This window comes from Parambassis ranga, chromosome 13, assembly GCF_900634625.1.
Source record: "Parambassis ranga chromosome 13, fParRan2.1, whole genome shotgun sequence".
NCBI lineage: Eukaryota > Metazoa > Chordata > Actinopteri > Ambassidae > Parambassis > Parambassis ranga.
Window position 1 is genome coordinate 15,682,980 of NC_041033.1, and position 24,497 is coordinate 15,707,476.

At 44.5% G+C, this 24,497-nt stretch overlaps 1 protein-coding gene across 1 annotated transcript; it reads right to left on the reverse strand.

Annotated features, from left to right (window-relative positions):
• Positions 1 to 1,826: 1,826 nt before the first annotated feature.
• Positions 1,827 to 23,829, reverse strand: arhgap32a (Rho GTPase activating protein 32a). The gene is made up of 22 exons (XM_028420516.1): positions 23,407 to 23,829; positions 17,763 to 17,876; positions 16,870 to 16,975; positions 15,713 to 15,804; positions 15,417 to 15,501; positions 12,298 to 12,384; positions 11,670 to 11,807; positions 11,485 to 11,577; positions 11,122 to 11,244; positions 10,947 to 11,027; positions 10,275 to 10,356; positions 10,016 to 10,165; positions 8,909 to 9,011; positions 8,096 to 8,240; positions 7,675 to 7,757; positions 7,383 to 7,490; positions 7,107 to 7,252; positions 6,814 to 7,027; positions 6,208 to 6,356; positions 5,988 to 6,062; positions 5,250 to 5,909; positions 1,827 to 5,071 (listed from the first exon to the last, which is right to left on the reverse strand). Exons 2-22 carry the CDS (start codon positions 17,849 to 17,851, stop codon positions 2,826 to 2,828), a joined length of 5,055 nt encoding a protein of 1,684 aa, XP_028276317.1. The 5' UTR covers positions 17,852 to 17,876; positions 23,407 to 23,829; the 3' UTR covers positions 1,827 to 2,825.
• Between the last annotated feature and the right edge of the window lie 668 nt (positions 23,830 to 24,497).

Consider the following 24,497-nt stretch of genomic DNA (forward strand, 5'->3'; position numbering starts at 1 on the left):
CTAGAGGCCGTTCACTTTCCTCAGGTCCAGTCTCCCATAAATAATTTGCCTTCAACCTTCACATGCATAAAAATTGCAACTTGTTGGTTATGAGAGAGAACAGTGAGGATGCACTTTGAATGCCAATGTGGCGATGAATAAACAATGGCTCACTGCTCCAGGAGCAATGCAGAGCTGCCAGGAGACATTGCTTTGAGTCCGCGAGCTCTCTTAATGGTTTTTGCCACAGACCAAGCCTTTCAGTCAGCTGTGAATGGGAGGCTGTTTTGATCTGGGGAGGGAACACTTTAATAATTTCTAACAAAGCAACAATTCCCCAGGCGCTTCGGACAACCTTGACTGATTCCCTCTGATTATCCTGCAGCCACTCAACACTCTCTTTAAACCGTGATTGAATGGCTCTTCTATAGCAACGAGCTCCAGGTATATGAAACATAACATCATACACATTTTACAGCTTGTCATCTACTGTTGAGGTCGACCAACCCGAGGAATCAAACACACACTCTGGACACATTTCTCCACTAAAATCCAGATTTCTTTTTTTTTTGTAATAACTTTCAAGAAATTTAAAAACAACACAAACAATAAAATAGTCAGGATGTTCTGCAGTGTTTCTGAGCAGATCTGAGATGTCTGAGAAGCCAATCAAAGTCTGTGATCTCCCCTGAATGCAGGAAGAGATTTTGCCAATACTGCAGTGCTACAGTGCCACCTGGTGGGGAGAACACGCAACTACAGCGCTGCGAGAAGTCTTAAAGTAGCAGAGGGTCAAGTCAATTTAAACATCAAGACAATTTCTGATGTCAATCACCTAGGTCAATCCTGATAAAGGATCTGAGGTGACAATTAAATCAATTATTTTGTGATTTTTCTCTAATATTTTTCTTCAGTCTTGGATAAAAACAGATATTCTGTCTGTCTGAGAGCTCGAAAAATATTAATGATCAGATGACGAAGACTAAATACTGAATGGATGAAATATAGTCCACCCACTGAGTAACAACAAACATATTAAATCCCTAAATTAGCAGTACTACTTGTTCTGTGTGCTGAAACTCACAAGACTTGCTGCTTATAAGATTAAATCCTTCATCACACAATAAACATTTGTTTTGTTTTATTCATTTGTTTTTAACTTTATGTTTGAATACATTCATTAAGAGTCTTCATATTTTTACTAAAGGTCCACTAATGGTCATCTCGTTTTGGTACATGCTGAGTTTATGGTATCTGCAAAACCACATCTATTATAAACCTATTTGAAGTCCTGTGAAATACTGCAGCATAATGATATTTAAAAAAAGACATCCTGGCTCACATAACTTCATTATGAGCCTAAAAATCCTCTCTCAGAACTTTAACCTCTGTTTCCAGACAATCTGTGGCACCAGCTGACAAACTGGTTGAAAACTCACTCTTAATTTGTGGTTGTCGGGAAAGGGGTCAGTCTGAGAGGCAAACAGGGTTTTTCAACAGGCCAGAGGATTCATGAGGATGTAACAGACTCGGGCTGTGCCCACTGACGGTGCAGGCTGTGCTGGTGTTTTCCAGCTGCCTCATCAGCCAGAAACCGAACAGAACAGTCTCATTAAAATATATAAAATTCTAAAGCGAGGCATAGGTTTTCTGCAAAAGTTAAGGAATATAAGTGATTGTAAAAAGTTAGACAAACGATAATCAAATTTGTAGAACAGATATAATTCGAGTAGATCTTAAAGTCTTAAATAAATTAAATAACTTAAAGTTATAAATTATCTTTTCTAGAATAAGAATCCGGCAAACTTTAACCATTGATAATATATCTTTATTTTTTGACTCACTAAAATAACATGTCTTAACAGAATATCCTGATCTACATGTTTAGATCTGAAATAGCATTTTAAATGAATAAAACAACATCTTTCATATTTCATGTAAAACACCACATTGTTAAAAGTTCCTTATAAAGAGGAAAAAGGAATTCTTGTGACAAAACAACAATGCAAATACAAAATACAATTTTCCACCTAACTGAAAAGATTTGCATTTATGTCTGGTATATTTTGCCACGGTAGCTTTTGACCTTAACAGAAATCATAGCAATCTTTTTTAAAACTGCATGTATACAATGTGTGAGAAAGCAAAATGTGAAAAGTTAGAAACCATGAGGTTATCGTCTGTTTACCCCACCGTCCTCACCAAGAAAGTGCTATTTTAGCATTAAACAATGATTCAGAGCAAGCTGATTTCTTCCATGAAAAAAAATATATATATATACTGTATGTTGTATATCAAGAGGCTTCATGTACACCACGTTAAGACAATGTGTTCCATACACAGTTATCCTCAAAAGTGCTTGTTGGAGTCTGAGCAGACTAGAATAGAAAACAAAATGTACAGTACGTTGGCCACATGTTAGCTGTGTGTTATTTATACAAATGTACATTTAAAATGAATGTTATTTTATAGACATTCCTTAACTTTAAAATCATATTAATAAAATCTCTTAAATTACCTTGTCATCCTTTGTAATGTTAGACATTAAATAAAACAAGTCAGCCATTTTGTCCTCAAACATGCTTCTCACTGTTACTTTCTGATCCTTAAATTTAAGACAATATTTGCATATGATTCATTTGTTCCCTTTCAGCGTCCCCAGAAGCACGTTGTGGAATAACCGGTGACGCCGACAGCATGATCCCCAGTGGCAGCCTCACTTCACACTAGCAGCTCCTGAAGGTTAAAACAGACACTCTCTAAGCAACAGTCTGTTGGTCTGGCTGAGGATAAAGTGCAGTTCCTTTGGCCCCGATGTGGAATCAGACAAAGACCGGTGGTCAGACTCACTCGTAGACTCCGGCCTCTGATCTCAGTGCAGAGTGATAAAAAGCATCATGACCCAGAGCCTTGGACAGCAGTCTGTGCCCGCGGGGAGACATGCAGCCCTGGCCAGGCAAATATCCTCCCACAGCTTTGCCGGATCTAGTGGGTTTAGGTCTGGGCGCTGCGTAATACCCCTCCATGTGGTCATATTGTGTGGGTCTGACTTTAGTGCTCTGAGTCCTTCTGTTTAGCTGAGAAGGGAAGGATCCCAGATGTTCAGGATCCATGGAGGATTTGGCTTGGTACCGATAACAGTGACGGTTTTCTCTGGTGCTCTGTGACCGCCCGGGTCTCCTAAGTATGCCGGGCTTCACAAATCCGGAGTAGCTGTTGACAGCGCCGGTCATCATTAATCGATCCTGGTCATGAACCCGTGTGTGACCTCTGTCATTGTGCTCCATGTTCTTTAGGTTGGCACAGCCTCTTTCTGGGAGTGAGGGGACTTTGCGAAGCAGCGGCTGCTGCGAGGATCTCTCTTTGATTTGAATCCGTCTGGATGGCCCTGATTCTGCACTCGGGCGGTGACCACACAGCTGCCTGGTGACCTCGGGGTCAGCCTGCAGTGACTTTGGGGAGGTTGGTGATGTAACAACAACATTTTGGCTTTCCACTCTGTCAGCAGAGAGGAGGCAGGCGTTTCCGGGGTCTGACTTACTTCTGGTGTGCATTATGTCTCTGTTTCTCATGTCCGTTGGTGAGACAGGACTCTCACAGGGAGACACAGCTGGATATGTGTTTTTATGTCTCTCCTGCTTGACTGGTTGATAAACGATTTGTTCGAAGAGCTCTGCGTCTCTTGCCTTGTAAACAACAGTGTCCCTGCTTTCTATGTAGAGCTCTCTGTTGACTGGAGGGACACGGTGTGGAGAGTAGTTGTAGTAATCTGATTGTCCACTGTCTCTGGTGGAACTCATGGTGTAAGACTGATTGTGTTGGATGCCACTTTGTCGGTATGGCTCTACATAATAACGTGAGCCATCTGCTGGGTTCATATCTGAGTAAGGGTTGTAGTGGTAGTCGGTGTGTGTGTTCTCAAACTGTCTTACAGGGTGGAGGCCGGTCTGGATCAGCCTCTGATAGGGTACTTCCTGGCTTGTTGATTGCTCGACATAAAACATGGTGTCAGGGGGCAGGACTTCTGCCTCTGCCAATTCGTAGTGACTAACCTGAGGGGCATGGAAGGAGCGAGCCCTCCGGATGGCCGGATGCCCTCTCTCATCAGACCTCTGCCACTGGCTCTGTTGTCTGATAAGGTGCTCATCCCTACAGTAACGTCTGTATTGAGGTGACAAAGGGTGTCTTAAACCTAAAGAGCTGTAGCGGCTTTCAGAGGACTGCCTGTACAAGCTCTTTGGTCCAGACAGGTGAGGAGGCAGAGCGTCAGGCCGAGGGCAGCGAGATGCAGGCATCCGTCCTGCCTGAACTGGAAGGTGATGATGATGGTGATGATGATGATGATGATTACTGTAGACATCCTCAATCATGCCAACAGGTCTGTCCTCCTCCGGGCTGAAGTGATGGGCTGAAAAGGGCTGTAATGGACGTGGAAAGACCTCCTCAACAGAGGCAGGCATGGAGGTCTCTGCCAGAACAGCACGGAAATTAAACACATTGATAGAGTCTGTGTTGACGTATACAGGAGGAGTTGATGGGCTCTGAGCTGAGCAGACAGGCTGAGTGGGCGTTGAAACGCCAACACTCTGATAGGTGTGCTCCTCTTGGGTGTCATCTCTGAGCTCTTTTTCTTCCATGCGGTCCTTCCTGTCTGTGCTGCCCTCGTCAAAACTCCCGGACCCCAGTGGGCTGACATTGGGGGTGAAATTGCACATGCTGTCCTGTCCGTCAGTGACCTGTTGTGGCTCTGAGCAGAGGTGTGAAGGCGGTAAATGAACAGGATGAGGGTAGCGGTGGGTCTCCACAGGGCCGTGTGTGGATGTTTGCCACTGGGAAACAGATGAGACGTGAGGGCCGCAGTACTCCTGAGGATACACTTTGAGATCCAGAATGGAGGGCCGGGGCAGTCTGTCTTGGACGTGAGATGCTTCCTGTCTCTGTAGAGGGTGCGATGGGATGTTGGGTCTTCTTTGGGAGCCGCTGCTGGCCTTCTGGGCAGATTCGGCCAGCGCCAAAGCCAACTTGCGTGCAGCACTCGTCAAGGGAGGGTGGCGAGGGAGAACAGACACTGAACTCATAAGTCTATCTGTTCCTGGGGAGGGATAAGACAAACAACACTACAGTATGACAGGACAAACAAAGCTATGGTAAGACATGATGGGACAAGACACAAAAGCTTTCATAAGAACCTAAAAAGTGAATTCCTATTTAAATAAACACTAGCTATGGATATATAAATAAAGCGGTGGTTAAAGAGTAGTGGCACTGACCTGGATCGGGCAGGTTCTGTGCAGAGTGACTGAGGTCCGTCATGGCTGACGCCTGGCTCGTTGTGCTGAGTGGGCTGCTGTGCTGATAGGCTGCTCTCAGGTCTTTTCCATCTGCTGCTGGAGCGCCACACTGATCCACACGGGGATATGAAGAGGGCACAGAGGCAGATTGAACATCTGCCTGCGTCTTAAACGATTTCTTCCTGAGTTTGGGTGAGAGCTGCTTGGCGGTAACCTTCTTCCCACCTTTACCGAGGACTGGGCTCATATCTGGGGACTCTGAATGGCTGATGTTGTTGTTGGGGGAGGAGATGGGCTCTGACTCACTGGAGCACCCTACGCCTTTCCTCCATTTATTTCCATCTTTGCTGTGCTGTGGCCTGGGTGTTGCTGAGAGTGGGCTGCACTGAAAAGACATGGGGTCAAAGTCCAATGAAGAGATGCCTGCAGCCGGCGGGAAAAGGTCCAGATCGTCCTCCTGGTGAGGCGGTGAAGTGCACACTGCAGCATGAACGCGATCAGCACCATTATGACTCTCTTTTAGTGGGTGGGTTCTGCGGTCTTCTTTGCTTTCAGCATAATGTAAATCATCTCTACTGATGGCAGAAATGGCCTCACTGGTTGAACGAGGTCTGAGGGGACGGTAATTTGGAGGTTCCCCTGAAATTGAAAAAAAAAAAAAATTTATACTGGGAGCTTTTCTATGTGTGCACAGTGGGCTTTTAAATGAATATTTACCTTCTAAATTGTGCAAAGATGTGAGAGATTCTTCACTTTTGGTGGAGCGCAGTGTGCCACTATCTCCTCTTCCACCTGCAAAGGATAAAATAAATAGATTATGGCAACATCACATCCAAATTTAAGACTAGGGGAAGAGCTTAGAGTAGAAAAAGAAGCTTAAAAAAAGTAGAGGTTCAGGCAGGTACTGGATTTTTTCTTGGGCTGCGTTGAAGCTGACCTGGCAGTGCAATGCTCTTTATCTCGTTAGGCTCACTGGGGTGCCTCTTCAGTTTACGCTTAGACACAGAGTGGGACTTGCCCAGGTGGAAAAAGGAGAGCCAGTTCCCGACAGGAGACTTCTTAGCCTTAACAGGAGGCCGCTTACCACTGCAACACAGACACAAATCATCTTTAAGGACTTGTAGAAGGAAAGAAAAAAAAATACCAGATCATTCATTATATTCAAATCTCTGATATCCGTGCACTAAATATCATGCAATGCTAAAAAACACATCTTTATCAAGCAAAGTAAATATTTGTGGCAGACCTAGTTTAACCCTCTGAATCCCAAAACCCAATGACAGGATTGAATTCCATGCTTTGTTTAGGAAAATCTCCAAATGTAAAGCATTTAGCCAGAAACAACAAAAAAATGAAGGAATTGTCAGATTTTCTACTGCTCTGCTGTCCTTGATTGCATGTGTGACAATGAAAAACATCTTAACCCAGTCTAACCCTAAAATCATGACATTTTGACAAACTATTTTCACAAAGAAGAAGAAGACTTAAAACCAGCAGAATCTAAAAAAAAAAGGATGTCTGCTGTGGCGCTCTGCAGGCCTACCTCTCCATCGGGAGCTCAATGACCGTGTGGAACTTGCCGAGCAAAGCTCCAGGTCCCTCCCCGACCTCGATGTAGTCGCTGTGTGTGAGGCAGGGTGTGGTAGCTGGGGAGCCCAGCTGCGCCTGAGTGCGGGCCTGAGCCTCCTCTAGAGACAGCAGTTTAGTGGACGGGGAAGAGACCATCAGGGACTTGGGTCTGGATAAGGTGTTGTTGCCTGAAGTTAAGAAAAGTATGTTAGAGATGCATTTTTATGTCTATTTTCTTTTACAGATCTACACAAAGAATGGGCATACCAGTGCTTTCCCTTATAATGGCATTGAGCTTCGAGCTGAAGAGGGTCTCTGTGTTGTTGAGGATGTATTCCACCACCACCGACTGGATGCGCACCTCCATGAAGGCCGCTGTGCCGCTGAAGCAGGCTGACTCGATCTGTTTGGATCTGAAACACAGACAGTTACAGAACATCACGACCTATTTCACTGCTTTGGACCACTGAGACATGCCCCAGTTCACTGTCACAGAAAGGCTAGAGGATGAATTAGCCATGCAAACAGTGCAGTGATAGTCACCTGAGGAGGTTAGGGGCCCAAACAATGGCGAGGTTTTTGGTGTGCATGTTGGTGGTGGAGCTGAAGGTGGCCAGGTGGGAGAGGTGTCTCATGAGGAACTCCAGAGTCCTGCAGAAAAATAACAACTTAAACTGTTGCTCATGTAGCGGCATAGGACAGGAGGAGCACATGGAGCCAAAACTAGTAATAGCATCAGACATCAGAGAAGTATCTGAAGTTGTGTCTTATTTTTACAAGAAATCCCATTTCTCCCTGGAGCCAGCAGGGTGCAGCAGTGAGCCTTGAGGCTGACCTGTAATGTGGAGGAGGAAGCTGCTGGATGACATTGTGGATTTTGACCAGCCTCTCCTCGTCTGTGGCTGCAGACACGGCTTCCTGCAAAGAGACAAAGAATAAAATGCACTGTGAGGCTGATAATGACAGCAGAGGGAGTTACCTTAGCATCCCTGCTCCCCTCTCGCTTTTTTTTTTGTATTCAGTGCAGCCAGTGTTTCAGCTCTGCTTAATCTGCTAGACAGTTTTAGCATCCCCTGCTGTTCCTAGAAAGCTCATCTTAATTCAATGACCCCATTTTGAGCAGCACTTTAAAATGAACTATTTCATTTATTTTTTCGTTATCACAAAGAAACTGAAAATATGTCACATGCAGATTTGTTTTCTGACACAATGCCAGCTCCCGTTTCTGCCCTGCACACTTCAGCTCTGGTCCTTACTGAGAATCTGTCGTAGAGCTGGTAGGTAAGCAGAGGGTTGGGCAGCTCCCTGAAGTACAGCTTGCAGAGGGAGCCCACCGAGTGGATATCCTGTCTGAAGACGTCTCTGCTCAAGTCTGGGATCTGCTCGGAGTCAAACTCGTGCCTACAACAAGACAGAAAAAAGGAGAACAGAGTGGGAGTCATCCTATTTCCCATCTGCCAGGATGGCAACACAAAAACATGGAGATTTTTTAGTTTCCCTGCCAGAATCCACATTATTAGTCTTAAAAAATAACAAATATACATGGTCGGCCCCGATTAGATTCTGATTATTGACAGAAAACCCCATCAACACCTTTTTATGCATCATATTTTAAGTGACATTCATTTTTGCCCCAATCCTTTTGATTGGCTGTCAGACACCATCAGGGGTTTGTTTCACAAAATCCTCCCAGCAAGCATAAAATAGACAAGGAGACTGTTACAGCTGCACAGCTTGAAACTAATTGTATTTGATGGTTTTCAGAAGGAACTCAAAAATGACACTCAGACAGCAGCTGTCTGTAGTGGGCTCTGGAATCACAGTTGTTCTGTTAACGTTGTCTGTATAATTTCAATCACTGTGTCCAAATCTGAAACAGACCTACACTGAAACCAACAACTCACTCACTCAGTCCATATTAAAACACACATCTGGAGCCCCGCATCGCTCAGGATGTTTGAAGAAGCTTTTAAATGTTTGGCAGGAGTCTGCTGCTGCTGCTCAACCTGAGGCAAATGTTTTGGTTTTTAGACTGATTTAAGATTTATGCAAAAAAAACAGGAGCAAACCTCAGTTTCTGGATGTTGGAAGAGATCCCAGAGAGTCTGTAGATTCCATCTACCACTCCATGTTTCTGTATGAACTCAGCACAGCTCTTAACAACCTGTGGGACTGCATGAGACAACAGACATCAGCAATGACCTTTCATTCAAGTAAGACTGAAAAATAGAATTCAAATTATTTTTATTATTATTAATAATCATTTATTTCATCAAATATTTTGACTTTGACTGTATCATCTGCTGCATTTCTTACAACTACATCTGCGACATGTTCTTTGGATAAATGACGCACATAGGACAATAGGACAGGGAAGGATGTACAGTAAGTTGCAAACTAAATTTGGCATTCATCAAAACAAAAGGGGCCCAGACATTTTTTATTTCTTAAATTAATCAAAACAGGATGCAATGCTTTGCAAAACATTTATTTAATTAAAAAGAGTAATGTCGTGGGTCTGTCACCAGACTTTAAAGTGCAACATGACTAATAATAATAATAATGATAGAAAGAGCCCTTATATATATAGATATATTTAAAGAAAATACAAATTTTCCACCCCTAAATGTAAGAGTAAGATTCAAGATAATTAATTAGCCGGGATGCAAGAAATCAAGGTAGTCTCACAACAAATGAGGTTAATTATGTAGGTCAGTCACATGATTGGGTATAAAAACATCTTTTAGAAGTAAACATTGTTAGTGGAGTTCTAGGGCAAATAGTAAAATTGCAGGAAATGTGTGGTTTGATGATGTACCATTCATGATGTCACTAAACTCTCTGTACGTTTCCACTCATTCATTCATTCCACAGTGTTAAATGGTCATAATCTTGTGACCCTTAAGCACCCCTGAGGTACTCGGTTTTCATTTACACTTTACACAGTTATTTTTGCAAACCATAGAAGTCATGTGACTCTTTATGGTTGCTGGTGTGACTGTGCATAGATGGATGAAAGGCATGTTTAAAACTTAATACCAACAGGACATAAAGTTTTACAAAGAGAACATTCACAGTGCAGTTCTCACTTTGGGATTAAGACTCATTGAAAATGTTCACTGCCAGCAGGTAAAAATCACATAAAAATAAGAAGTAACACTGTGGGGATATTTTACCCTCGTGTCCTGAGTTGTGCAGGTGTTCCCCCAGGTCACAGCCAAACACTCGTTCTCGGAGGATGCCGCGCTGCCGGAGCTTTTGCGGTGGAGGTCGAGACTTCATAAAAGTCCTAAGGAACGTTACCAGCTTTCCATGCTTCTTACACACTGATTAAGACAACACAGAGACAGACAGAACAGCCATGGTAAATCCGTCCGACTCACATCCTGGGAGCAAGTCTTAAATAAATCATCACTGACGCACAGTGGAAAGTACCTGGCTTTGGCACTGAGCTTTGAACACTGGGGGGAATCTTGTCATTTATCAGCTCCACACAGTCGCAGGGGAAGAAACCAACCTGCAGAAAGAGAAAGGAGAGAGGCTGAGCAGACTGAGGAGGAGATAAGTGGAGGTTCAAAGCGCTGGCGGCTGGCGTTTAACGCTGCAGCAGACTGGTATGGGGTGAAGGTGCAGAAGTAGGTCAGGAAACATGAGAGCTGCCTCAGGCTTAAAAGGGCTTGTTTGCATTGTTGTGCCAAACATTGAGAATGATTTTAAAAATACAGGGTGAAACTCATGCAATATTAAAGATGGACAAATAGGAGGAGTATCAACTCCCAGGAGCTACAAGCCAGTCTGCGGTCTACACTGGACTGGCTGCGGCTCCAGCACAAGTTTTCATTGTTTCCAATGACACCTCTTTTTTTTCTGGATCACACTGCCTTCTTGCAGCTTCTTGGTAAACACAAAAATGGAGGAGCAGCTTGTTCAGAATCTGCTAGTTTCACAGAAGCTACGATATGTCAGGGAGCAAAAGCAGATCAGACAATAAAAAGCAATGGAGGAATAAAGAGGCCGTCATTAAAGGGACAGCAGACTGAATGGAGCTAAACCTGGGCACAGTATCACCTTGCTGGATAAAATCACTTCATATTGCAGCATTTTTACCTGAAAGCCATGCTTCCCTCTCCACCAGCCTGTGCCTTCTTCTTTAGGAGGCATGTCGATGACTGACACAATGTCCCCCACCTGGATGGAAAGACAGTGATGATGAGAGTCTGATCGCAGCCATGAAACATCCAGTAAAACATTTTTTTACATGTCTTATATAATAATGATTTACCTCGAAGGTTAACTCGTCTGTGGCCTGGGCTGTGTACCGTTTGGTGACGTGGGCAGCAGCGATGGCAGGGACATTGATGGAGGCTTCTTCAGACACCAGCAGATGGTTGCCCTTGTTGTCGATCTAAAAATAAAAAGTGTTACTCAAACAGCAGAGATGATAGACTGACTCTGCCTGTGCAAGGAGTGTCCGAGATGAACAAAAACTGTGCCTAGACCACTCTTCAACTTCTCAATACAAGTGTAAAATGTATGCTGAACAATGATGTGCTAGGTTTCTTATAAGGTACTCTACCTATCTACCTCAGGCCATGAACTTATCAATCACCCTACAGTAATGTGAGCAAACAAGAAGCACTGATACCTCCATCCATGTTAGAACTGGACCACAGTTGATCTTGTTATCAGCGATGGCTGAGAAGCGGGACAGGTAGGTGGCCAACATCGTGGTTACAGTCTGAAAGGAGACAAAACTTTAACACTTACAAACGTCACACAGTTTGATTATCAGATAAATCATGATTGATCTGTGATCATTGATGATGATACCTCCACGGTGTCCTTTAACGTGTTGTGTCGAGGCAGCTCGGTGAGCTGGGAGTAACGGCGGTCATAGATGCACAAGTGCAGGTGTTTGTCTAGAACACGGAAGTCTTCATAGGATCTCGTTACTAGCCAGTTTCGACCCTGATGGAGGGAATATGAGACACTAAAGGTCACCTGTACAAAGCTATTCCTGTGGTTACAAGGATCAAAATGTAGGTAATACGATCAGGTAAAACATCTTCAGTCCTCACAAAGGAAATGTTTCTAAGGGAACCCCAAAAAGTGATGAACCTGCCTGTCCTAATGATTAGCAGGAGGCTAAGGAATCACATGATGAAGGTGTTCAAATGAAATTTCTCAACTCCTTCTGATGAATATCTGACTTCAGTAACTAAGAAAAAAATCGAAGTGTTTCTCAGCATGTGTGTCCCGGCCACGTCCGTCTCTTTTAGGGGTCCCCTAGAAACATGCCCACTGTCATTTGTGCCATTGTTTTGTTTTGCTTGTGTTGTAATTGCATCAACTTTGATTACATGTTTGTGTTTTACAATGTAAAACCATGTGTCTGTGTGCATGCAAATTCTTAAGCCGCGGTGTGATGAAAATATCTCTCAGGCATATTTAATGTTACCTGGCAAGTGACCTGGACCAGGAAGACCAGCTCTTTGGACTCCAGACCAGCCTTCAGTCCTTCGCTCGGCCCCTCTGCCAAGGCCAACTGCAGTAAAAGAGGAAAAAAGGGAAGATAGATAGAGGGGAACTCTAGTAAATAATGAATGAGTATCGTACAACAACCTTTCTGTATTTGACCCAGCATACACGAAGAACATCATGTCCAGATCCAGATGTCCATTAAATAGTAAAAACATGATCAGTAGTGGAGTATAAAAGCCTTTAACAAGGACTCATAGCTGAAAAGCATTCAGAGAAAGACTCTTCATATGAAGCACTCATGAATGAGTTTATTTCCTCTGCCACCATGACTTTTATTCCTCACTGCAGTATGAGATGTATAATAGATTAGCTGCTGCGATGTCAAAGCTGGGAAGGCGTTGCAGATTTTTTTTTGTTTCTTTTCACCAACATTTCATTTGCGCCCCACAAAAAAATCTGAAGAAGATGAAAGCCACACAGGAGTGTGGGAATATGTCGACAGACATTTCTACAGGAGGGACTTCAAAGGCCTTGAAGCCGAGGGAAGTTCTGGTTATTTATATCTGTTAGCAACTCATCCAGAATACACAGTTACACAACACACAGCGACCTAGTTACTGCTTAACAGTAACACAGAGTCAGACTGACAAACAGCGCAAGATAAGTCACCATAATAGAGTCAGAAACAAACAGCTAAATTAAGTTCAAACCCAGAAAACCAGAGGCATGATGGGACGCGGGGTTATATACAGAAAAACTGGAGAAATTTGAAAGTTTTCATTGAAGCTAACATTTGCTTTGTGTGATGCTCACACCTTAAAGCTGAACACAGCCCACACCTCGACCTCTGGCTCCAAAACAAACCTCTGACATGTTATTAATTCACAAATACCAGTGGAAATCAGTGCATAGTCATCCACATGTTCATGTTACCTGCCTCTAAGGATTCTCAGATATCCATCCGCAGCAGGAGGAAGTGGCTCAGTCTTTGTGTGCAGCCGCAGTCCTGGACCTCACTGAGCTCCTCCAGCACAGCAAACCTTCCCAGAGTTTAAACGCCGCTCCTCATAGTGCCTGTTTTCCGTCCCGTGCTTAAAAACTCCTGTACAGTGATTCCAATGTTTACGGGCTCATGATCCATTCAAAGCAGGAGATATGAAAAAAGGATGCTGCCCACCGTGCGCCTTGCCCCCCCCTCTCCCTGCCTCCCTCATTCGATCTACGTCCCCCTCCCCCTCCCCCTCCTCCTCCTGTCTCCGTCACCCTCCCCCTCACTCTTTCTTAACCGCTCTCCTTTCTCCGGTGACAAAGAGGGGGGAGTGTGCCAATAAATGGGCTCAACCGGCGAGCACTCAAGCTCATCCATCACACGGTAGCATGAGACATCTAACCAGACGGCGCCTTCATCATTCCAAAACAATTCTCATTCATTCCACACACAAGGCGAGACTGGAGCTAATCTAGACAGGGATCAGGCTGCAGACGGAGGCTGTCTGCCGTCCTTGTGATACTCGGCAAAGACCTGATCAGAAGCCTCAGACAGCCACAAAAACCTTCATCAGTGACGCTGCATGTTTGTATCTCTGTGAGCAGTGCAGCCATTAGTGTCAGCATCTCCTCAGCTCTGCCTTTTGTCTCCTTGTGGAGCTTTTCAAGGTCACAGACACTGTTCTGCTGCTGCTGCTGCTTCCTTATTGCTGGAGTCTTCGCTGTCATGGCAACCAGAGCAGGACATTTACCCAACAGAGCGAGAGCATCCTGGGATTATATTCCCCTCCAGCCCACCACACTGTAGCACATTAATGGTCATGTAAGAACAGTAAGAGTGTGTGTGTGTGTGTGTGTGGGCGCGCGTGTGTGTGCTAAAATTAAACAGAAGGGTTCTAGTCGCAGCAGAGGTGACTGATGCCCTCTGCTGGCAAGCACACAGAACTGGACCAGGGTTAACCAGGCAGCTACAAGCATGACCACACATGACTGAGCAGCCACGGGTGCTTTTCATTATCACTGCTGAGAACAAAGTCTCTCAATAAATATCTATATGTCTAAATTATTAATTGGCCTATAAAAGTAATTCAATCATTACATTTAAGTAGTGACTCCAGCATTAATATTAAACATTTACAACTAGAAGGTTTCAAAGAAAAACACTTCATCTGACACTCACAGAAATCTGCTCCATGTTTGCCTCCTCCTTATTTCCTACTTGTTAACATGCAGCACAACCTGCTATAAAACCATGATGTGTATCTTAGGGGTGCATCTCTCCCACGTCACACCCTGTTTTGGTTCATCTGGATGTTTTTATGTTTGTGCTGCATTGTAATCTCTACTCTGCACCAGACACCGAATGCACCAGGCTACAAGATGGCAGCGTTCACACTGCAGTATGGACACACCCTAAAAATCCACATCCACAGTTACAGTTTAACCTGTAAGCAAGCAAAGCAGACTAATAGATATTTCAGACAAGACCAAACAGCAGACCCACTCTGCTAATATGGATGAAATAAGTTAGAGCTGCACTGTGGAACTTTTGGCTCTGCTACATGTAGCCATTAAGTCTAACTATCAATGATGGACCACCATCTTGAAATTGTGGATGTTTTCTGTAAATATTTTTCAACACGAGCCTGTAAATGTCCAGAGCTGGTACTGCCATAATTCTTCCATATAATGAGTAGCATCAGCAGACTCCTTCCCTACTAAGTCTCACCACAGACGGCGCATTTAAAATGTCATTATATACCTGCTGGAGGCTTAATCAGTGTATTGTGATGACACAATGATTTATTTGTAATCCATATTATAGCAGCTGGACCTATATTAAAGTGTAACCCAATATTCTCACAACAGAAGCAGCTGTTTGTCTCTGATTTGACATTTCAGGAAAAAAGATCTACAGTAATGAAGGTGGACTGTCCTGAAAGAGACAGACAGGGATATTGATTCAGCTGCCACACTGTGTTTCAGGAAAGATGCATTTCTGGAGCAGCTGACCAAAATGGCCACTGAACCTGAGCCAGAGACACAATTACTAAACATAGCAGCTCTGTGCTGCTGAAGTCACAGCGTGCAGGTTTTTTTTCAGCTCACCTGAACATTGCCAAAATCAACAGTCTCATAGTGGAAATGGGCACACTCTGCCAGTCTGGGGAAGTGACCTCTGGGGAACGTCAGCCTAAAAAAAAAAAAAACACACACAACACAACAGCAGCTCATCAGTATTCAAAACACGTGGACCGTGTGATGAAGGGAACGAGGAGGCCTGTGCATGAGAACAAGGCCAGCCATCGCAGCCGTCACTTTATAGGTCGTCATTTCACTGGCCTGGATAAGAGCCCTGGTTTATAGCCTATAATAGCAGCGACGCTGTCACGAGGAACACCTACTTCTTCATGTTCTTGACCTTCATGCTGGCTGTGCTGACGCAGGAGCGCAGGAGGGGCTCGGCCGCCTGCTCGGTGATGTCATCAGTCCTCGCCTACAAAGCAAAGAAAGCAGACATCGATAAGTGTCAGTCAGCCACCGGATGGAGCAACATTTACAGTCAATGGTAATTACAAGGATCACATAAAACAGGGGTGGTGCAGCACAAGGACAATGTCAAGCAATGACTTTATGTTACATGTGTTTTATGTGTGTCATGATACACTTGGCTAGCCTAAAGTGTTATATTATGTTATATGTATGCTATGTTTAATTCTAGCAATGTTGGTTTTTAAGCAATGCTAAATAATATGTGATGGTTTTATACTGTGCTCTAATTCTGTGTAAGTTAGGTTACATGTTACTTATGCTAGGATACATTGCGCTACACTAACAATACTTTTGCTGTTATATCATGCTACCCAATGTTAGCTTTCTGTAGACCACTGTTTTACATTTCCACATCATAGAATACTCTGGCAATATTAGCATTCTATGCTATGCTAACATTAGGTTTTGCTATTTTGCTGATGTTTTTAATGCTTGTTATGTTATGCAGGGTTACATCTTAAATTGATTGTTATGTATTTATGCTGTTTTGTGTCGTGCTGTGTATATTTATGCAAGGCTATATTATGCAACAGCTCTGTATGTTGTGCTATTAATCTTAATCTATCTATTCCAAATTAAATCAGTCAACTTGTCAACATTAAAACCCTTAAACTAGGTAGCTTTTGGGCCTGCAGGAAGCCTTTATCTGCCCACTATAGCATGTATGAAGCTCATGCTTACTTAACTCTTATTTTGAAAGTTAATTATGTCAAAACAGTGAGTGAGGATGACATTGTGTGTGTGTGTGTGTGTGTCATTACTCCTTTACCCCTGCAGTTACCAAACACACCACCTCACCTGCAGGTGAGAAGTCCTCTGATGATGAAATTTGCATGTTAACACATTACTGACTGTGACAGCTGACTCTCACGTGTCTGCCATCATGGTGTGAATCACCTACAGAGCCTCATGGAAGTAGGGCAACATGGCTGTTGGTGTGTGTGTGTGTGTGTGTGTGTTTTTTCTTGTATAAGTGATGAGTCAGAGTTGTGTGTGTGTGGGCACGTACCATGGCAGTGGATGTCTCCTGTGGCTGTTTTTCTTCTAGAGGATTACTGTTGGTTGCTTGAGGTAAGGCATCGTCTTTTTCCAGGTCGGCAGAGGGTGGCACGTCACTGCAGGAAGACATGGGATAGAAATTTACATAAAATGAACCATAACACATGCAGGATGCCAACTGTGGAGACTTTCAAGAGGTTTTCAATTAAGGCTTGTAGTTTTTTAAAAAATACTCCAGAGGGAGCAAGTGAGGGAAATTCATATGTAGCTAGGGCTCAAATCATGACATTGCACCAGCATGGCACAAAAAATATGTTTGTTTTTTTTAATAGTGTGATGCCTTAGTTTAATCAATAAAACATGGGAAAACACATCTGCTCTTACTCATCCTTCACACAGGTGTATGTCTGCATCTTCTGTGGGGTCAAATGTGGTGTCTTTTGTATGCACTAAGGGGAAAAAGAGCTGGTCTATTCAGAGAGTCATAAAGGCAATCCACCCACAAGGGAGATCTTAACAAAACCTTCAATTGAAATGTGGCTCAGTGTATTCGGGAGTGATGGGTGAGGTCCATTCAGCTCAACTTTTAAGCAACAAAGAGTGGAGAGAGAGGGAGAGAGAGGGAAAGAGAGAGAGAGAAAGAGAGAGAGTGGGACAGGGCTTGGATTTGTCACCATGATGAGATCAGGACAGACACACAATGTAATTCATGTGACCCACGCCGACACACAAGAATTATGTAAACAGTGTATGCCAGTGAGAAATACACTGAGGTCCTGCTTTTAATTATATACGCTACAAAAAACACACACTTCCTTTAGGCGCACATGTATATGGATTTACATAACTCAGATCAGCTGACATGAAACATGGAGGGGGGAGGAAAAAAAAGGAGTAACTCACCCCTCAAGGACGTCACTACTTCCTGGTTCTCCCTGGGGTCCTGAGGCAGCATTCTCAATCACCGTGGCAACCACACATCCAGCCTCCATGATGCTGCCTTACTGCAACAGCCCGCTGTAGGGAAACGTGAGTGGGAGGAGAAGGAAGAGAGAGAGAGAGAGAAAGAGAGAGAGCATGAGGATGGATGGGAGGAAGGGTCCAATGCTATGGAGCCGCCAGACGTTAACCCACTTGAGGCTGCAGCGTGTGCCGACTCTCAAGGATACGATCCACAGACTGTAATCTGCGATGACATCATGCTACAGTGCCGGAGGAGCTGCCACAGTGATAAAGCATGTCAGGCTGTAAATGCATCAGATGTTTTCAGCAGAATATCAGCATAACTCTGACAGGTTTTAGCTGGAAAATATCCTCCTGAAAGAAACTTGTCTGTCACAGCAGGACTCCAGGATAATATGTGCTGAATTAAGGTCATTACTCCTGAATACATCCCTGATAATAATAGGAGTTAGACATGTTAGACATGAAGCTGAGGCTGCATTCTCCACTGGTACCCAGAACCAGACTCACCTTGACAACACTGGTCATACAGTGTCTACTAACAGCAGGATAAGACATGCCACTACATAACTACACGAATGCCGAAACCTGATGTGGCTTCAAATCTCTTCAAGATCCGAACCTGATGATGCTGATAAGCCTGAACCTTCCTCATCCACAGAGGCTGTGCCCTGCAAGCTACAGCCAGGACCCAAAGGATCCGTTGCCAGACACCACAGTACACACCAAAAGCTCCTGTTCCAGAGTGGGCAGCACAGGGAGGACCTAGAGAACAGCTGCGTCCCAGTTCAGAGGCCTCATTCCTCTATGAACGTCATCCAAAAAGGCGATTTCAGGTTTGATTCACCTGAGTTTCACCTGAGGCCCTTTTGTCAGGCCACACAGAGCTGTGACCTGAGACCTGCTGATGTTTATGCTGTGTGCATTAAGAAATGGTAAGAGCCTCAAAACATTACGTATTAAAAAAATGGTCACATTTATGTGATAAGTTTGATGCGTGCACATTGTACGATGACCATTCACTGAATCGCAGCCGATCACAGGTTACGACGTACGTCAACATGCGAGCAGGAGAAGGACATGGACGCAGAGTGACAGCTGTCACACTGTGAGACAGTCATCCTAAATTTCTGACACCGCTAGATTTTTATCTTAGGTTATCTTTGGTCGCAACGGCCGTCGAGGAACCTGCCTCACAGTGCGATGTAAGACCACCGTTTTAGAGCCACGACCAAAGATATCTCAGCGATTCTCCTACAATGGTCGTATTTCGTCTGCGACAGTCCAAAATTGCACAGTGTAAACCGGCCATTAGACAGCAGGGAGGAATCCTAATTAACATCCAGAAGCAGATTGAAAGCATAAACACTGACCACCACTTAATGTTGTGTAATGCTGACATGTTGGTGTTCTCAGCTTGATGCTGATGTTCTAAAGCAGCATTAGAAAAGTAAAATGGGAGCTTCTCGTGTTTATAATATGGGAGGACTGATCATGGAACAACCCCTGTCACTACAACCCTTTACCAGATTCCATTATGACCACTCCTTTCCTCTCCATATGAACTGTAAACTAACAGGAGGAATGTCCTGATTAAGCAAACATATATCTTCCCATAACTAGCTTCTGAGTGCATGTGGGTGCTTCACATTAAACAATGATTTCAGTGCATGTGGGTGTCCCACCTGCAGCTCCACAATCATCCCTCCAGTTAACACAGAGGTAGTTTTTACCTCCTCCACAAACGGCTCCACTCATCAACAGACCAGAGAGGTTCAGAGCGGATTCACAGCAGCAGCTTCCCCAGCAGCAGCCCCTCTTCTCTGGCCCAGAGCCTCACTGAGTTGCTGTTGACGGACTTCCACAAAGCCTCCTGACTCAGCAGAATGCAAACAGGCAGACAGGAATATGGGCCAGAATGGACACCGCTCTAATAGACACCCTAACCTTGCCAGAGGAGAGCCAATGCATGACACAGGAAGCAAATGAATTCACTGTTCAGAAGTACTTAATGTAAAGGGTCACATGGACCAAGTCAAAAAGCAGCGTGCCACCGTCTTGAAAAAAAGATCACAGTCATCCTGCACGCCCATAAAGGCAGGATCCAGGATGCCTTTGTAGCATTCTGGCTAACGGAGGACAGAGATTCTGCTGCATGCATGACATGATGATACAAACATGTAGCCTGGTGCATAGTGCAATACTTGACCTTGCTGATTGAAGCACATCAGACTCTTTTAAAGTGTAGGGACATGTTGTACCAGAGCAAAGGAAGCTGTGTGACAGAACACTCACACAAGCCAGTGCTATAGCTCAATAACACGCACCATGACAAGAAGACTATTCTGGAGACGCCCCAAATAGATAGAGCTATAAAAAGCCGGAGCATGATTTAAGGTGAAATATGTAGCTGAGAAAAGCACAACAATGTTTAACCAGGTGGCAGAAAGCTTCTTCCCAGTACTTCACAGAAGAAGCCTTCTCTACTCTTAAAGGAAGAAGTCACTGTTCTGATTTGAGCAAGCACACACACATAAAAAGATGTCACCCTGGTGTCTGATGGCCTACATGGCATTTTTAAAGAGAAACAGGGCAACCTACACAATCTTACATGCTGTTTATAAAGACACACAGCAGATGTGTTGCAGATCTCTTTATCACATGTGGGAGGAGGGAGGCAGTAAAGCCCAGGAGATGGATATAAAAACTGACATTTCACCTTGTTTCTGCAACAGTCAGAAGACACAGGCTAGTGCTAATATAGCTTCTATATGGGTATTAGGCAGTACATTTATGGACAGTGGGTGGGCTGTAACATGAGCTAAGCACATTTTTATAATAGGATTAACAGGAGCAGAAAGATCTAATGAATGAGCAGAGTAACAATATGAATAATAATTAACTCAGACCCTCTCTGTGCTTGGAGAACTGTCCTCCTCAGTAATGTAGCTGTCATTTTTAACATTTGGAGACTTTTGGAACTTGACTTTGAAATGATCCTTGACCAGTTTAGCTGCTATCACTGGACAAAAGGGGACAGGACTACAGAGAGATCAAGGGGGCTACGAACACACAGTGTGACAGATCACTGGAAACACATGCCTTAAGACATCGATATATATAAATATACATAAAATCCTATTTTTTTTTCAGCCTACAAACTTGTCCTCTGAATAGTGTCTGCATCTTGAACACAAACACATCACCACCTTCTGTTATTCCAGCGTACGACGACCTGCTCTCCATGTTTGTGACTCGGTGCTGGCAGGTTGTTTACAGCAGGTTTTCTCAGGCCTGCTGTGGCTGGGAACAACACAGGTAGAACCGGGCTCAACCAGAACAACGTGTTAAAAGCACGGACTATAAGTAATAATCCATGATCCGTGTGCTAGCACTCTTCTGACTCTGCCTCTCTTTTTGGTTAATGCAAAAATAGGCAAAGACTGTGGAGCTGAGGCCTGTTACTGAGTTAGAGGTAAGGTTCTGCTGTGAAGTCACTTTAACATGGAGGTCTATGGGAAGTGAAGTCTTAGACTGTCATTAATGATGGCTGATAACGCGCGGATCCCAAACAGGAGCTGTGGAGCGAGGGTGAAAGTTGGGTTTCACGCTCTCATTCTAAGCTCTGGACTGCAGTCAACACAGGGATAAGAGGCGCAGCGGAGGAAGCCCAGCGGTTGCCACGGTAACCGCTCTCCCTGTCCATCGTGACTTGATGCTCCTCCAGACTGAGGATGAGGTAGCACAGGGAGGCTTGATGAAGCCTAACAGGAGGCTCGGACCAGAAGCATTGACACATGAGGTGCCAGCCCGCCTGAGGCGGCATCACTGTCTCTCCTCTGCACTGCAGGACTCTGACTGACTGCTGGAGCGGGCAAGGAAAAAAAAACAACCATCCTTACTGGAGCTCTGTCACTCGACTCATGTCTTTGGGGGGAGGTTGAGAAGCGGTGCTAGTGGGAGGCCGGTCATTTGATCCTATAATCTTCTTGAAATCTACCAGAGTGAGATTAACTTTATTTCATCTCACACTGAGTCCGTGTCACAGCTCAATCTTTTACTCTGTAACCTTCAGAGTCACAGTGATCCCTGATGAAGGGTGGAGAGCGGGCTGAACAGCAGGACGATTACACCGCACACAACAGAGATCCACATGTTTCATCAACAGGCCGATCTGTCAGCACAACCTCAGGCTTACAGTCAAGACACTCACATTGAGGAGGCTTTAACTTAACACTCCTACAGGAGATCAGAGCCACCTCTTTGGTCTAAACCCAGCTCAGGATCCCAGCAACAGCAGCTAACTCTGTCTGTGTCTATTGTTCGTAGGGACATTCTTTGGCATAATTTAATAGCATCATGTTCCAATAAGTGGTAGAACAGCATTGATAACATTACGTAGTGATGGCTGGGGTAGTTTGACATCAGGTTGCACCACACACACACTTCAGGAAAATCCTCACACATTTCCTTCTCTTGGATCTCAAATTGTGAAATTTGTAACTGATGGTGCAACACACACACACACACACACACACCACCAGATTATCCTGCCAGACGGAACGCCTCATTTCATTTTATGTACACAAATCAGAGCCTGTGGTGTAAGAAGGATCGATCAGCACACAGGTTACTATCCTTCCACTCTGACTGGAGCCGAGTTATAATATATATCACATAATATTAGAATATCTAATAATAGCATCCTGCAAGCTAATGTTAGCCTCGACTGCTTGCTTTCTGGATTCAGTGCTGTTATCTTATCGACTTAAAATCTTAAACATTGACTGGATGTCCCAGAGGAGTCACTGCACAGCACCGACTCTCTTCTGGTGCCAGTTGTGCATTAGTATTTATTCCTCTGTGTGGATTTTGCCTCTTTTAACTGGCCGTCTTCTTACGGATCCACCTGCCTGTACCTCGGCTCCTCCACTGCTTCACCAGGAGGTCAGACCACTGCTGAGACCACCAGCTTTAACCTGGGTCCGTGGCTGGATGAACCACAGACCATATTTATCCAGTTCTCCTCTGGTGCTGGGGCCTTACAGCCTCACATTAACAGCAATTATCTGAGTATTTTGTGCAGTTAAGGGCAAATATTGCTTCAAATTAATAAATAAGTCCCTATTTTTTTAAAATGGCTCTATTAACCAGCTAACCACAGATGTGTCCACAGACCACACACAGCCTCAGAGACTATGGTTTAGCCCTCAACGTGTCATTTTTAGAAAATGTCTGATTTAATAATCATCACTTGTTGCAGGTGTTGCACTGTATTGCAGCAGATTACACGCGGCTCTTCTGTGACCACGCACTGCTTTAGAGTGGGTCTAAAAAAAACACACAACACAACCAGCAAACCCTGCCCACAGACCAGAAGCGGGTCACACCGCTGGAAAGTTTACCGCCGCTGTACTCTGACCTGTTGGGCCTGACGGATCATCGGTCAGCTGCACGCGCACACACCCACGCGCTGGGTTGTATTGAAAATGATCAGTGTTGGATAAATGTGTGTGTGTGTGTGTGTGTGTGTGTGTGTGTGTGTGTGTGTGTGTCAGTGACAGCTGCAGCAGCAGCAGCCTACCTGTCCGTGTGCACGTTGCTCCGCTCTATGCTGCACAGCGCTCAGCTTCTCGACGTGGAAACATGCTGTCAGCATCGCACTGCAGAAAGCCGCAGCTCGGACACACACACACCTACACACACACACACACGGGGGGCTACGGCCGTTCCACGGAGGTAGATGTTTCTCGGAGAAAGCCCCTGCTCGGGCGCGGCATCGCTGAGGCGGTGTGTGTGTGGGAGTCTTTCCGGTGAAGAGCGGAGGATCTGCACTCAGCGCCGGGAGCGCGCACCGCCGGAACTAATGTCGTGCCCGCGCACCGAGAGGTTTTAGCCTCAGGGGTTCCCAGAGAGCTTCACCGAGTCACCAGGACCAGGTACAGGAAGAGGAGACAGGCGCGGAGGGGACGCGGGCCCTCTGTGTGATGATACCCGCCAGCCCGCCGAGGAGCCCCATCTGGCAGAAGTGTGCGCTGTTAGATAATGGTTGGTACTGAATTACATAACCCCTCAGTGTAGGTGGGTGGAAACAGTGAGAGGAGTGAAACCTGCTGCACAATCACTCATCCTCATACATCATCTTATTGTGTTTGTGCACTGAAGGAGATAATGTGACATTTTTCAGCTATCTGACTTTTTGCAACATGTATTAACATTTTGGTGTTTTACTAAAGCAATGCATTAGCTAGCTAGCTAGCTTTTTATTCTTTTTTTTTAACCCAGTGTCTGTTGACCTTTATTTATATTACATTAGCAGCAGTTTGACAAAAGAATACTAAAATCAGTATAACCTACAACAACAGCTAGCTTAGTGGTTGTGGCTTCCGCTGTAAACGATGGCGCTACCTTTCTCTTTCAAAAATTAGCTAGGTGCTAAAATATTAGCTTGATTTTGTTTTTATGTGTAACTTAACCACAAAGCAGTTGAGAGTTAGGCTAGTGTTTCCTTTAGTTTGTAACATGTAAAAATTACAAAAATAAACACACTACACTCCTAGAGCCTCAGCCAGGTGACAACTCAACTTTAACGACTAGTTAGCTTAGCTAATAGACTAACTTTGGCTAAGCTAGGCTAACTGTTTTCTACTACTCCCTATAAAGAGAGACCTAACA